Below are 14,935 nucleotides of genomic sequence, written 5' to 3'. Positions count from 1 at the left end.
TTCTGGCCACTTCTTCATGTCCTCATTTTCTTGTGACGCCTCCCATGCATATATAAACCATCTATAAAACCTGTATGCTTTTCTTCTATTAGTTTAATTCTTAGGTCCAACCGGAGACCCCAAGAGGGCTGAAGAGAATTTTTTTCCTGCCCCAAATTAGCAACACCTAACCCTCAGGGGTCTTCAGGATTAATTTCTGAATAAGGATCAGAGTTTATCCCCCCCCTCACAGGGAAGCTAATATTACCTCACAAAGGTTTACTAGGGTCACACCAAGATAGCAAGAGCTAGTGCCAGGGCCTGCAGGTACAGTGGGATCCAGCCAGCAGAAATCTGTGTTGATAAAGGAGGCAGGAGAGTAAAGAGAACCCATCTCTGAAGGAGGCACAGGGAATAGTTGATGGCTGGGTTAGACAGGTAGAACCTACGATAGGTAAGTAGAATATATCAAACCCTGTTCCATATCCTGATTCCTCATATCTCAGTTCAAATACAATTTCCTCTGTAAGTTTTCAGTTCACACCAATGACATTTCTCTGTCCAATATACTTCTTACCACACAGCACTGTAAAGCTCTGTTCTGGGGGCTTTCTTCCTGATAGTTATGAAGGCAGGGAGAGGGTTTTGTCCATCTTGCAGTTGTTTAGAAATTATACTTGCCTGCATAATGGAAGAACGAAGTGGGTATTATAAATATGTGGAAAATGTACAGACCTGAAAGAGAGTTGAGCACCCATGCAGGGAGATTTCCTGGGTTGGTCCTTTGGTTGGATTGGGGGCAGAAGCTTGAAAGGATGAGGCTGGGGTCTCAATCTCTGCTTAACCTGGGAAAGCCTATAGGACAAGAGGCACTGCGGGAGGGTGAGTGTGCTGCAGTCTGACTCCAACCCCACCCTGGCAGGTGCAGTGAATAGGAGGTTTCCGAGGCTGCAAGATGGGAATTGGATGCTGGAGGAACACTCTGTGGCTGTTGGCTGCCCTGGTCCTGGCAGCCAGACTAGGTCATTTTCAAAGATGGGAAGGCTTCCAGGAGAAGTCCATGAGCAAGGCAAATATGAATTCAACACTCCAGTTCTTCATGGAAACCTACAACAATGCTAGCAATGACACCTACTTATTTCAAGTCGACAAGCTACTTCGAAGTCAGATGCAGGTTTGTGTCTCAGTTTCTCTGCATGTGGGCAATGTCCACGTGGACATTCAGGAACGCGGTATGGTTCCCAGAGAGAACCAAGTGATGGTTTCACCAAGGTTGTGGGGAGGCTTCATTTGGGATGAGCATGCTTTGGAGTGATTTGGACCCAGACTTGCCTTTGCCACACTTTCAAAAAGTTTGCCGAATGACTGGAATGAAACCTTAACTCTGTTACTCTTGGTCTGAAGTAAAAACAGTTTCTGAGGTTCTCAGCTATTCTTTCTTGAAAATAATTGCCTTTTGCTCTGAAATTAGTCCTACCAGAGTGACAGCCAATGAGGATGACTTCGTTTCCTTTAATAGTCTGCTTTGGTGAAATAGAAACATTTTCTGTAGGTTCCCCCTCAACATAGTCTTTCAGTGTCCAGGGCTGTAAAGTCTCAGCTTTCTAGCTGTATTCTAAAGGAATCTGGAATTGCACAGGGCATATTTTTGGGCGAAAGGGAGAAGGGGGAGTGAGGAACAGACTTCAACCAGATCATCTCTCTTTTTATGTGTTTTGCACACAAAGTTTCTTTGAAATACACCAATTGAAGATGACAAGGAAAGAGAAGTTGTTTGAAAACCACTTTCGTGGGTCCAACTTCCCTTCAAGTTTACATAGTAAACAATATGTAAGTTAGAGTGGAGGCAATAGCTCATTTTAGTTCAATTAACCTGATTTTGGGGGGAAAAAATGACAGGAGTAAAGGTCTCTGGCTAGAATAGAGAGGCAGGAGACAGTGGAAACAGGCGAAACCAGCAAGGCCGGGGCACAGAAAGGGGTAGTCAGTGTTAGTGTGACACAAAGTAGGCCTGACATCATAGTGTGGACATCAGTCTGTCCCTGTTTCAGTCACATACTCTTGCCCCAAGACGGTGGCTCATGCGGCCCACAAACACTGAGGTGACTTGGCCACAAGGTGGCGGCTAATGACCAAAGTTCTTGCCAACTTGGCTTGTTCTCCCAGGTCCATGTTCCCAAGGATAAATCTGATACTCCCAAGAGGGCTGTCTTGTGCAGTCAGTCCATTATCATTAACAGTTAACTCTAGAAGAATAGTTTATGAGCTATTAATGTCATTCAGAAGGATAAAGGAACAGAGTGTGTGTGCCCCTTGGAAGCCAGGGGAACCTAGGTCCTTCCGCTGCTTGATGGTGTGTGTCCTAATACCTCACAGAGGGGTATAGGAGGAGGGCCTGAGGTGCTACATGCACCCAGGTTCCAGGTCCCTCTCATTGTGAGATCTATGTCAAGAGCCATTCATACTCTCCAGGCCTGTTTCTTCACCTGCAACTGGACAGGATAAGAGTAAAGCAGCACTCGTGAAAATATTTGTATGAGTATGATGATTCCTCTTATTACCTGGCAATCCAGTCTAATAATGAGTACAAAAACACTTTGCACACTGGAATGTCAGTAAAATTTATGGCCAGTATTTTAGATTTTTCATATCTATGGAGTATGCTGTGTGAAATCTCTGCAAGATGCCAACACCTGGATGGAACTGTCCTTTGACAAAGATAAAGGAGCCCTGCATCCTGAGGTTCTTCAGGTGGCAGATGCTGGGACCAAGATGGCCATAATGCCCTCAAGCCTCCCTCTCCTGCAACCACCCTGAGTTTTTCTGGGGGCAGTTTCCTCAAGAGGGCAGTGTGGGCGCTCTCTCCCTTTACCACCACCAGGGAGAGTACAAAGCCCTCTCCTTTGGTTTGACCCTGATGAAGGGACAAGGAAGCAAGAACTTCCAGGAGCTTCTCCCCTCCCCAGGGTAGAGCTCTCTTTCCCACGTGTTGACTTGAGGGACCCAGGCATTTCCAGTAGAGGACATGAATCCCCAAAGCATTTGTTGGAGTTCCACTGCAGGGTGTGGGTCCTGCCACAAACGGCTTTCCAAGTCTCCCTGCCTTCAGAGTCCTTACAGCCTGGCACTCAATCATGAACGAAACAAGACAGAGCCCAGCAGCTGGAAATAGCCCTAGTGTGTGTTCTCTATGGTTTACACATTCACTGTTTGCGTACAGCCTAGGAGGAAATTGGCACTGTTCTCCCCATCTTCTAGATGAGGAAACTGAGTCAGGGAGGTGGCAGGGCTTGGTCAAGGAGACAGAGTTGGCAGCGGTAAAGGCAGAACTCGAGCACAATTCTTCTGTTTTCTGTTCCATTGCTTTCCTAATTCCATCGCTGCTTCAGAGTAATGGTCCCCACACTTTGTTAAAACACTTAATAATTCCTTATAGTTTATTTTAAAATTTGCTTTGTGCTTTCAGTAAGATGCATGCTTCTCTGTAGCACATGCAACAACAACTTGAGCTGGCCCAATTATTATCTGGACTCTGTAGCTGAAGAAAGGGAGGCTGCTGGGCATTTGCTCAAGGGTGCAGTGCTGGTAGGAGGGAAACAAATGCCCCAAATCAATTCAGTTTCTACTCCTGTTTTTTAGCTGTGTTGCTAAATTGCTTTCCTTCAGGTTGGCTGAGAAGGAGAGTAGGGAGGGAGGACATTGGGTGAAGCCAAGGGACAAGATGCACCCCTATGCATTCTGGAGATCATGTGTATAGATATGGGGTATTCTGGGGCTTCTGGGCAGCCAAACTCAATGTCTTGCCAGTCCTTCATCCTGAGGACGCAAGGGAGACAGGTGAGAAACCCTCTATGGCTGCAAAAGTGAAGGCAGTCCAGAGCAGGGGGAAGGACTCTGCACATGCTGAGGGTCGACCAAGGGCTTCAGCTGATACTGTGCATCCTCCCTCTGGGAGAGGAGGGAGACATATTTTAGTGTATGAGCTCTGGAAACAGGGAGTGTGGGTCCTGGGGCTTCATGGCCTAGCTTTTCCTGGACAAGTTCAGCAACTGGATGCTGGGAGCCGACACTAACCGTGCCACTCTTTCTCGGTAGCTCACAACTGGAGTGGAATATATGATATCTGTGAAGATTAGCCGGACCAAATGCAAAAGAAACAGCTCAAGAAATTCATGCCCCATTCAAAGCAAAAAGAAGCTGAAAAAGGTGTGTGGTGACAGTAATTTGAGCAGGGACTTGTGATCAAAGGGGGAAAAGTAAAATTTTAAAAAGTATTTGGACATCGACAGCTTTTCTAACTGTATGGATATGGGCCTTCAGGCTGCCCAATGCCATTGGAGGTGTCCAAAGGTGGGAGGAAGGTTCTCTGATTGGGCAGTCTCTTCACCCTGAGCTGTCATAGTCCTGACTGCCTTCCCCTGGCAGTCCTGCCCCTGACCTTCAGGTGGAAACGGTTTACTTTCCCTGGGGCTTTGCTCTGGTCTCAGCTCATACTCTCTTGTCCCTGGGAATTATCTAGTTTCTTTCTTGTCTTCCAACTTCTGCTCATCTTTTCTGGCTTTTCCCAGTCTATCCTGGTGCAACCACCTGCAAGCTGGTGTAGACAGAAGGGATACTCTGTTCCTGAGTGCAGAAGCAGGAGGACAGTAGGTAATGCTGCTACTGCAGGCTGTCCTGCCCAGATTTCATCCCAGAATCCTGTTGGGCTGTAGGCTCCAGGTGCACCTGTTCCAGGTCCCAAGTGACTGGACAGGGGGCGTCCAGGGGGACATCCCTGTTCAGGCTGACCCCACTCTGCCCAACCATGTGACTGCAGACATGGGGACTGGTCCAGATTCCCTCAGATAAAGGCTTGTTGGGGGGCAGGAGCTTTTTGTTCACCTTCAAAAAATATTTCCCTGAAAGCTGTTTTCTTTCTCCTTCGACAGAGTTTCATTTGTGATTTTTTGGTGTACACTGTGCCCTGGATGAACTATTACCAACTCTGGAACAACTCTTGTCTGGAGGCTTGAATGCACTGGTGCAAAGATATTTGATGAAAACTTAGATGGTCATACTGTGCACTTCCTATTAGACTTCTAAGGACCTCTTCCCCCTCAACAGGGTCTCCATACACCTGCTCATACTTGTGCACACATGCACACTCACACATGTGTACATGCACACTCACAACACACTCATGCACAGGCATAATCACACATACGCAGACACACACTCACACTCATGTACATGCTCACATGTTCACATGCTCACACTTACTCATGCACAAATTCAGTGGCCCTTAGGGTGTTGGCTGCAATTTGAACAGAAGGATGTTAATTCTTTGGGGGAAACAGAGTTTTTCTACTTCAGTGCCTGTCTCTGAAGTTGTTGTGATTCAGGCACATTCTGACCCCTGGCCTGTGCTTGCAGGAGCTATGTTTCTTCCCCATACTCTCTGTGACTTACATATCTTTGTGAGTGTGGCTGTAGTCCCTAAGTTCACTAGTCTGGTAACTCAGTAGAAATACCCTCAGGACTCAACACATAGTTGTACTCACAGCTATGACTTATTACGGTGAAAGGGGATAAGATAATACCAGCAGAGGGAAAAGGCTAATGTGGAGAAGTTCCAGGGAATGAGGTGCAGGTTTCCAGAGTCATTTCCTGGTGCAGTCAGATAGTATGCACTTAATTCCCCAGTAGTGAGTTGTGATAACATGTATGAAATGTTTTTCCCAGGGAAAAACAGACTCAGTGTCATGGGTTTTCCCTGGAGCTGCACACATAGGCAGTCTCTGCCTAGGATGTGTCCAAGCTTCAGACTCCCAGAAAGAAAAAAATGTATTCAGTATGAATCACATTGTATAAATAGTATAGACACAATGAGGTCCTCTCATCACTTAGAGATAGTTTTATATCAGATTAGGGAACTGTTTGCCATCCATGTTCCCACACTTCAACCAAGACCAATTTTACAAGTGGGGCTTTCCAAAGACCATTCTGGGCTGGCTGTGTGATCTCTTTTCTTCACAGAGAGTTCCTGAGCCTCCTAAGTGCTCACTGCTAGAGGAATAAGACCTATGGCGTTTTCCCTTATGTAACTCATAGTTGAGCAGATTAGGTGTACACTAGACCAGAAATGGGGAGCAGATGAACAGTGAGAACGTCCTCAGTGATCAGACCCACCAGCACACTTCTAATGGCAGCTCGAAAGAGGATTTGCAAAGGGAAAGAGTAAACACACAAATAAGAACCTCAGATTCACCTGAGTGACTTGAGAGAGAAGGGAGAGCAGAGGTGCAGTGTTAGAGGTGGTGAAATTTTCATGCAAGAGAGAAGGCAGAAACATCCAGTTTAGCAACTCTATTGTCACTGAGGGCTGAGTGGGTGACTTGCATGGGCCTGCTATCCTCACTTTCTCATTTGGTTATCATAACAACCTATGAAATAGCAACTCCCACCTTCATGTTACAGATAAAGAGTGTCTCTCCAGATCCTACCATCCTAGCTGAGTTTGACGTGTTGGTTGAGCTTTTACAAATGGAATCATACAGTATATATTCTTTTGTTTTTGGCTTCTTTCATTCAACATATTTCTGAATTTTTTCATGTTGTGTATAATTGTAGCTCACTTTAAGATTGTGTAGAATACTATTTTGTGATTATACCGCACTATATTTATCCATTCTACTGATAATGAACTTTATGGTAGTTTCTAGTTTCTAAAGAATAATAGATATTAAGAATAAATATGCATGTGTGTGTCTAATGGGAGACATATGCATGAGTTTCTGTGGAGCATACAGCTAAGGGTGGAATCATGGATAATAGGATATATGTACATTCAGCTTTAGCTAATTTACTCAAGATTTTTAAAATATTTTCAAATATTTACTTAATTTACCTCTCTAATGTTATTTAATTATTGATTTAAACCTTGTTCGGCTTCTAAGTTCTTACTTTTTAAAATATCTTTTGGTTATATGACCTAATTGTTTTATTTGTAGCTTTATTTATGTGATTTCAAATAATACTTTATTCTTTTGATAATATTTTACTAAACTTTATAACTTTGCTTTGAATTTTTTTTTTAAAGATTTTATTTATTTATTTGACAGAGAGAGATCACAAGTAGGCAGAGAGGCAGGCAGAGAGAGAGAGGAGGAGGAAACAGGCTCCCTGCCAAGCAGAGAGCCCGATGCGGGACTCGATCCCAGGACCCTGAGATCATGACCCGAGCTGAAGGCAGCTGCTTAACCCACTGAGCCACCACTTTGCTTTGAATTTTTAAAGTGAACTCTTCTTGCCCTACCCATTTGCTTTGCTTTTATGAATGGCAACTAGGAAGGATAGACACAAGGTAGGCCTCTGTGATGGGGGAGGGGAGTCCAGTCCCTGATGTCTAAGAGACCCGAGACAGATCTCCTTATAAGAGAGGCAGAGAAGGATTTAGCAGAGAATCATGGAAGAGAAGGTGTGCGAGGCAGAGAGGGTAGTGATATGGCCACAGCCCAGCAAAGCCAACAGCCACCAGAGGTTGGAAAAAGAAAAGAACAGATTCTCACCTAGAGCCTCTGTGGGGATCACAGTCCTGCCAACACCTTTGATTTCAGACTTTGTGGTTCCAGAACTGTATGAGAACAAGTCTCTACAGTTTGAGGTCAACAAGTTTGTGGACATTTGACAGCAGCTATAGGAAGTTTATACCCTGTGTTTCCTTTGTGCTTTGTAGCTCAGACTTGGAGATGAGGAAGAGGGAAACCTAGAAATGACAATAGGGGCAGATAAAAAAAGTCTCAGGAAAAACTTGCTCTCTCTGGCCAAAAGATCAGGATGGGGTACCCCATTGGAACAGAGAACATTTAGATAAGTGCTTTACTCACTGCAAATACTGAAGGAAAAAATGAGACTCTACAATCCCTTGACCCCCGACAAAGGGTGAGTAGGGAAAGTAGATATTCAACCTCTTGAGACTGTAATGAGGAGCCCAATACTCATGTTGAAATGGTGTCACAGAAAGCCAAGTAGGGTGCAGAGCTTTCACCTCATTGAGTGTCACAACCCCCTTGCTCCCCACACACATTCCCTGTGGTGATAGTGGAGGCCACATAGAGCCTGGAGTTCTGTTTTTCCCCACTGAGCCTGGGTGGGGCAAAAGGCTGAGTTCCCATCCCACCCAGCTGTGATGAGGAATCTCCCTGACCTGTGTCAACAGAGGCTGAATGAGGAACCTAGCCTTCATTGCCCACTTGGGAGTGATGAGATGGTGTTCCTCTTCCCTATATAGCACTGTCAGGGGAGGCCTTCTAAGAGACATATAAGTGGGATCCAGAAGTACAATATGAAAACATCCAGGTTTTAATAGAAAATCACTTGTCCTACTAAGAATAAGTAAAATGTCAACTTAAATGAGAAAAGAAAAGGAACAGATATTTACATAGAGATGAGACAGATCTTAAAATCATCTGATAAGGATTGTGGAAGAAGGGAAGATATCCTTCAACAGATGAATGGATAAAGAAGATGCGGTTCATATATACAAAGGAATATTACTCAGCCATCAGAAAGGATGGATACCCACCATTTGATAAGGATTTTAAAGCAGTCATCATAAAAAGGCTTCAATGATCAATTATCAACATGCCTCAAACAAATGAGTAAATGGGAAGTCTCAGCTAAAATACAGACAATCTCAGCAAAGAAATAGAAGATGTAAAGAAAAAAACAGGTGGAAATATTAGAATTAAAAAGTGAAATAACTGAAATACAAAATTAAATGTGTGGGCTCACTAGTGGAATGGGAGGAATAAAGGAAAAAAATAAATAAAGCAGAAGTGAGAATAATGGAAACTATCCAATCTGAATAATACTGAGAAAGTCGACTGAGTAGAAAAGAACAGAGCCTCAGAAACTGCTGAAACTATTACAAAATATCCAACACACTGGAATTGCAGAAAGAGAGGAGAAAGGGGGACTAAAAAACTATTTGAAGACATCAAGATTGATCACTTTTCAAATTTGGCAAAAGACATAAATGTATAGTATCAAAGTGAATGTATATTACTCAAATGTGTATTACTAAAGTGAGTAAATACTAAACAGGATAAACCCAACGAGATCTACAACAAATGCATTAGAGTTAAACTTCTGAAATTTAAAGATAAAGAAAACAATCTTGAAAGCAGTGAAAGAGAAAAGGCACCTTACCTATAGGTGGGAAACTCCAATTTGAATGACAACAGATTTCTCATAATAAACCATGGAGACTAGAAGTGTTACAATGTTGTTTAGGAGCCAAAAGAAAAGGATCCAGAATCCTGTATCCACCAAAAATATCCCTCAGGAATAAAGGGGAAATAAGTCATTCTCACATGGAAGGAAACTAGAGAATTTGCACCAGAAGACCCACCTTAAAATAACAGCTAAAAGAAGTTCTCTAAATATAAAGGAACTTTTTAAAAAAAGGATCTTAAAGTATCAGAAGAGAAAAACTTAAAAAGTAAAAATATAGGTACATACAATAATATTTCTTTCTCTTGAGTTTTCAAAATTATGTCTGATGGTTAAAGCAAAAATATATCATTTCCTGATGTGGTTCCCAATGTATACAGAAGAAATATTTAGGACATTTGTAACTGAAGAATAATAAAGGGGTATAAAGGGAGGTAAACTTCCTACATTTCATTCAAACTGGTAAGAAATCAGCACCAGTTGAATGACAAGTTATGTATTTATAATGTCAATGTATTTATAAAACAAAAACAAATTTATATATTTTTTATATATTTATAAATTTATAAATTTGTATTTATAAATTTATATATTTTTATATATTTATAAAACAGAAACAAAACACAGAGAGAAGAAAAAATAAAATAATAGACCTAATTCCTTTCAGCAATTACATTGAATGTGCAAGCTACAGTAAATGGTCTAAATAAGCAAATTAAAAGACAAAGATTGGTGAAGTGGATTAAATAAAACATGACCCAACTAAATGCTATCTACAAGAAACTTACTTCAAATATAATCATATGTGTGAGTTGAAAGTGAAAAGATGAAAAAGTTATATTATGTGAACATTAGAAGAAAGAGAGAGATGGGGCACCTGGGTGGCTCAGTGGGTTAAAGCCTCTGCCTTCAGCTCAGGTCATGATCCCAGGGTCCTGGGATCGAGTCCCGTATCAGGGTCTCTGCTTGGCAGGGAGCCTGCCTCCTCCTCTCTGCCTGCCTTTCTGTTTACTTGCGATCTCTGTCTGTCAAATAAATAAATAAAATCTTAAAAAAATAAAATAAAAATAAATAAAAAGTAAAAAATAAATTCTCACCTGGAGAACTAAAAAAAAAAAAAAAAAAAAAGAAGAAGAAGAAGAAGAAGAAAGCGAGAGAAGCTATATTAATATCAGATAAAGTAGATCTCAGAGCAAAGAAAATTACCAGGGATACAGAGGGACATTACATAATGATACATCCTTTGGAAAATAGTTTGGCAGTTTCTTTTTCAAAGAGAGAAAGTCCAAAAATATACTTTACTCTATGGTGCAGCAATTGCACTCCTCAGAATTTAACCCAGAGAAATGAAAACTTACCTCCACACAAAACCTCATATATGATTGTTCACAGAAACTTTATTTGTAAAAGCTGAAAACAACAAACACATCCTAAAATAGGTAAATAAGTAAACAAACTGTGATGGTATCGTATACCATGGAATACTACTCAACAATTAAACAAGTTACTGAGAACATGAAACACATTGGATGGATTCCAAGGGCATCGTCACAAATATCAAAAGGTCACATACTTGATTCCATTTATATAACGTTCTCAAAATGGTGCAACCAAAGAGAGAATAAATTAGTGGCTTCAAGGAGATTCAGATGGTGAAGAAAGGGAGTTGTGACTGTATAGGGGTTAGTTCAGAGCAACTTCATGATGACAGTATAGTTCTATATCTTGATTGTGATTACAGTCACACAAATCTACACAGATGACAAAATGACACACATGTAAACTATAACAGTGTCAATTTCCTGCTTGTGATATTTTTCTATAACTACAAAAGATGTGACCATGCAAGGAAAATAAATGAAGCATACAAGAGACCTCTCTGTACTACCTGATAAGTGTCTTCTTTTTGTTGTTTCAAAATAAATTAAAAAAAACTTGGCCTGAGAAATCCAAAAGAATCAATGGACATAAATGTTCTAACTTTCTTTTATTCTAGCCCAGGTTAATAAACTTTGCCTTCAGACAAAGCAGCCAAAACACCAGCAAATAGTTGTATGACTGATTAATATTAAAGTATTAATGCTACTGCCAGCATTCTTACTAATCATTACCATCCATTTGAATATTTGTTTTGTTAAGTAGTTTACATGCATTATCATCATTGATATTTATAACTACCCCAAGAAATAGGTACTGTTATTTTCAATTAAAGATGAGGAAACTATGTTAACATTTTCCTGAATAGTTCACGGAGGGGAGTTTTATCTGAGCACCACCTGGAATGGGGTCTTGAGCATTCCAGAACTTTGGTAGAAAGTGTAGGAGGCAAAAATACTTTTCTTTCAAAGCTCGCAGCTCTCTCTATCTGGTAGAGACTTGATGTGTCTATTTTGAATCCCTGTACACAGTCCACATGTAGAAAGAGTACCCCGTTGGCACTTTGCCTTTATCCTCCCACATCTTATCTTACTATGCATGTCAGCTCCAAATGCAGCACCTACGCCCCTTCATCTCTGGCTGCCTTCTCTGCCCTCAAGCCACCCCATACCAGTGGTTTTGGGGAATTAATTTCTCCTATAGGAGCTTTTATGCAGCCAATGACTAACTGGGCTGTAGCATAAATACCTTACTCCCTCTCCCTTCAGGTAGATATGTGTGCGTGTGTGTGTGTGTGTGTGTGTGTGTGTGTGTGTGTAAGAGAAAGTTGTGATTGTGCACGCATGTGTGTGTAAGAAATAGAAAGTTGTGAGTGCACGCGTGCATGTGTGTGTGTGTGTGTGTGTGTGTGTGTGTTTTATAATGTCCCTAAAGTTCCCCAGTAGTATTAAGCCATAAGGCTTTTTCCTCAGTTCCTGGGAATGAGATCTTTTTCTCCCCTGCTGGATGTGAATGAGGACAGATGTGACCCAGCTGGCAGCCCTCTGAGACCACATGGAAGAAGTGGAGTGGAGAGATGAAGTTGGTGACACTATCTGAAATCCTGAATCAAACTGTTGGCTTGGTGTGTGTATATGTTCAGTCCCCACTACTAATATGGCACCAGTGGAAAGGGAGTCCACTTTATAGTCCCTTTATAGTCTTCCTAGTTTCTCTCCACCTTCAATCATTTGTCTCTTGGAGGAATTATTCTGATGGGTCTATCTGGGATGAATAAAATAGTCATGGTACCCCCCGGTCCTCCTCCTTCCCACATGGGCACATATTTCCCCTGGTAACTCCAAGTGAAGTCCTCTGTGAAGAGACCTGCCCTGATCCAATTTTGCTGAGGCTAGGGGTATAAATCTATAGTTTGGTATTAGACAGTTCATTGTCCTGAAAAAATAACACACGTCTCCCAACTTAGTCCTTATCGGTAACAAAGACTCTCATCTTTTAAAATTACTTGTATTATTTGTCTTTATTCAACACTTTAAGCAAGAAAAGGGATCCTCCTCATTGGGCCCTTCAGAGAATGCATTGTAGGTCACACTTGCAAACAGATTTTGTCTGATCAGATAAGTAACCTCAGCTTTTCCCCTCCTCCTCCTCATCATCTACTTATTCTACAGTCTGAAGACTCCTACTTGAAATGAGGCTGGGGTTGAAATTCTGCTGTCATGCAAGTATAGTCTATAAGGTCAGGAATTATCCACATTGCCTCATTAGAATCCCCAAACTGCCCTTGCCCAGAGTAACTTCAGATTATGTCATTATGAACTGAAGAATCTGGCAAAAAAAAAAAAGAGTGGAATCATAAACACTAAGAGTGTTAAGATAATAGTTCGACAAATATTTATTTTCTATATTGAGAATTACTGCTTATTGCAGGATACTTTCATGTATAGTGATTGCAGGTACGTGCTCCGGGACACCTAGCCATTGGTGCAGTTTTTGTTCAGGATTCTGTACTTTTCAAACCAAGGAACAAACACTGAGTGGAAGCATTCAATTTGCTAAAAAAAAAAAAACAGTATTCAAAAAAGTTCAACATGCAAAGTTGAAAATTTTAAAGGAGCAGGAGGAGGATATAACACATGTAGTTGGGGAAATGACACCACTTCACCATGCCTCCATCCAAACATGATTTGACTTTTATTTTGATTTCAATCACTTGATAGTAGAATTAGTGAGATCATTCCCTAAAACACCCTTCTGTTTATGGTGATAATTGGAGACTAAAAATAGGCTCCATCCTGCCATACTCATAATAGAAACCAGTGATTCTTTTTTCCTCCTTATTTTTACTCACGTGTCATTTACTTCATACTTTCCCTTACATGGCCTCTGTTGGCTTCATCCATCCATCCATCATCTATCCATTCATCACCCACCCATTGTCCATCCACCCATTATCCATCTATCCATCCGTCCATCCATTCTCCATCCATCCATCCATCCATCCATCCATCCATTCATCCATCCATCCATCCACTTGGATCCATCTACTTGAACCCACCCATCACCATCTATCCTTTCTTCTCTGCATTTCTCTTTGTTCATCCATTGATTCATCATACCCTCTCCCTCCTTCCCTTGTCCCCATTCTCTCTCAATATTTTGTTTTTCTTTTTCACTTCTCTTTTATCCCATAATGAAAAATTAATAAACATAATTTCTTAGTTTGATTTTGTTTTCTTGCTTTTCATTTGAAAGCCCAGGGTTGGGGGTAGGAGGCTTACACACTTACATTTCTTTTAAAATTGGAATCAAAATACCAATTCCATCAGCTTAGTCACATCAAGAAGATCCTCTGATTTTACCCTGTTGTTATAGTCAATTATTCAGACTCCTGACTTTCCTTGTCTCCCAAATTCTTTCAGCAACAAAGGAGCAATGCCTGCCAAGTAGGATCTTGGTCATTCTTACCTTCACTTCTCCTCTTTGTGTAAGTCATTGTTATCTATGCATTCTTTTCAAGCAGGCTTGAATATACCCCCAGTAATTCTACCCTCCCTCATCCTAATACCACAGAAAACCCCAGTGAGTTCTTCCTGAATTAATGTGCATTCACACAGTACCTTATAAATCTCTCCTTCCTGAAAGGAGCAGTTAGTAGTCTCAAACTTTTGACAGGTGGTCTGCCGCATTTCCATGTTCACATGATACAACACATGGTCGGTAATCTGTAGGGAGCAAGTGGCAAGGAGATTAAAGGACTTCTCCTTTCTCTGTAGCTTCTTGTGGCAAAAACTCCTTTGCATGGTGCCCAAGGTCAAGTACTCCTTCCTGGACAAACTGGTGGGCTTCTCTCTCCCCCTCTTATCTGACTCCTGTACTTTTGCCATTCAAAGAGAATTCTCCAGAAACCAATCTCTGGGCAAAGGCACCCCTTGGGCAACTCAAATGATACTAATTGTTTTGGCCAAGGGTCTGTAAACTGTCTGGAAAGGGCCTGATAGTCAATCTTTTAGGCTTTGCAATCCATGCAATCTCAATTACAAGTACTCAACTTAGCTGCTGTGGCTCAAAAGTAGCCCTAGATGATGTGTGCATGCATGACATGGCTGGGTAGCAATAAAACTATTTACAAAAATTTCAGTCAGGCAATATTTGGCTCCTGGGGTATGATCTGTTAACCCCTGCTCTTAGGTGTCATTTATTTATTTATTTATTTATTTTTTAAAGTTGTATTTTTTTTTATTTATTTTAAATTTTTTATTTTTTATAAACATATATTTTTATCCCCAGGGGTACAGGTCTGTGAATCACCAGGTTTACACCCTTCACAGCACTCACCAAATCACATACCCTCCCCAATGTCCAT

At 41.4% G+C, this 14,935-nt stretch overlaps 2 protein-coding genes across 2 annotated transcripts in view; one reads left to right on the top strand and one right to left on the bottom strand.

Moving 5' to 3' along the window:
* The first annotated feature begins 934 nt into the window (after positions 1-934).
* Positions 935-4,991, top strand: CSTL1 (cystatin like 1). The gene is made up of 3 exons (XM_059407660.1): positions 935-1,153; positions 4,075-4,185; positions 4,908-4,991. The coding sequence occupies exons 1-3, from the start codon at positions 935-937 to the stop codon at positions 4,989-4,991; spliced, it is 414 nt and encodes a 137-aa protein (XP_059263643.1).
* An 8,052-nt stretch (positions 4,992-13,043) lies between these two features.
* The window catches only part of CST11 (cystatin 11), a 2,793-nt gene continuing 901 nt past the window's right edge, over positions 13,044-14,935 (bottom strand). Inside the window, exons 2-3 of the mRNA XM_059407659.1 lie at positions 14,190-14,294; positions 13,044-13,124 (exon numbers count right to left, since the gene is read on the bottom strand). Coding sequence (XP_059263642.1) covers positions 13,044-13,124; positions 14,190-14,294 — 186 coding nt within the window. The remainder of the gene's footprint in view (positions 13,125-14,189; positions 14,295-14,935) is intronic.

This window comes from Mustela nigripes, chromosome 7, assembly GCF_022355385.1.
Source record: "Mustela nigripes isolate SB6536 chromosome 7, MUSNIG.SB6536, whole genome shotgun sequence".
NCBI lineage: Eukaryota > Metazoa > Chordata > Mammalia > Carnivora > Mustelidae > Mustela > Mustela nigripes.
The sequence above is the reverse complement of the archived record's forward strand: the minus strand, read 5'-3'. Positions and strand labels throughout refer to the sequence as shown.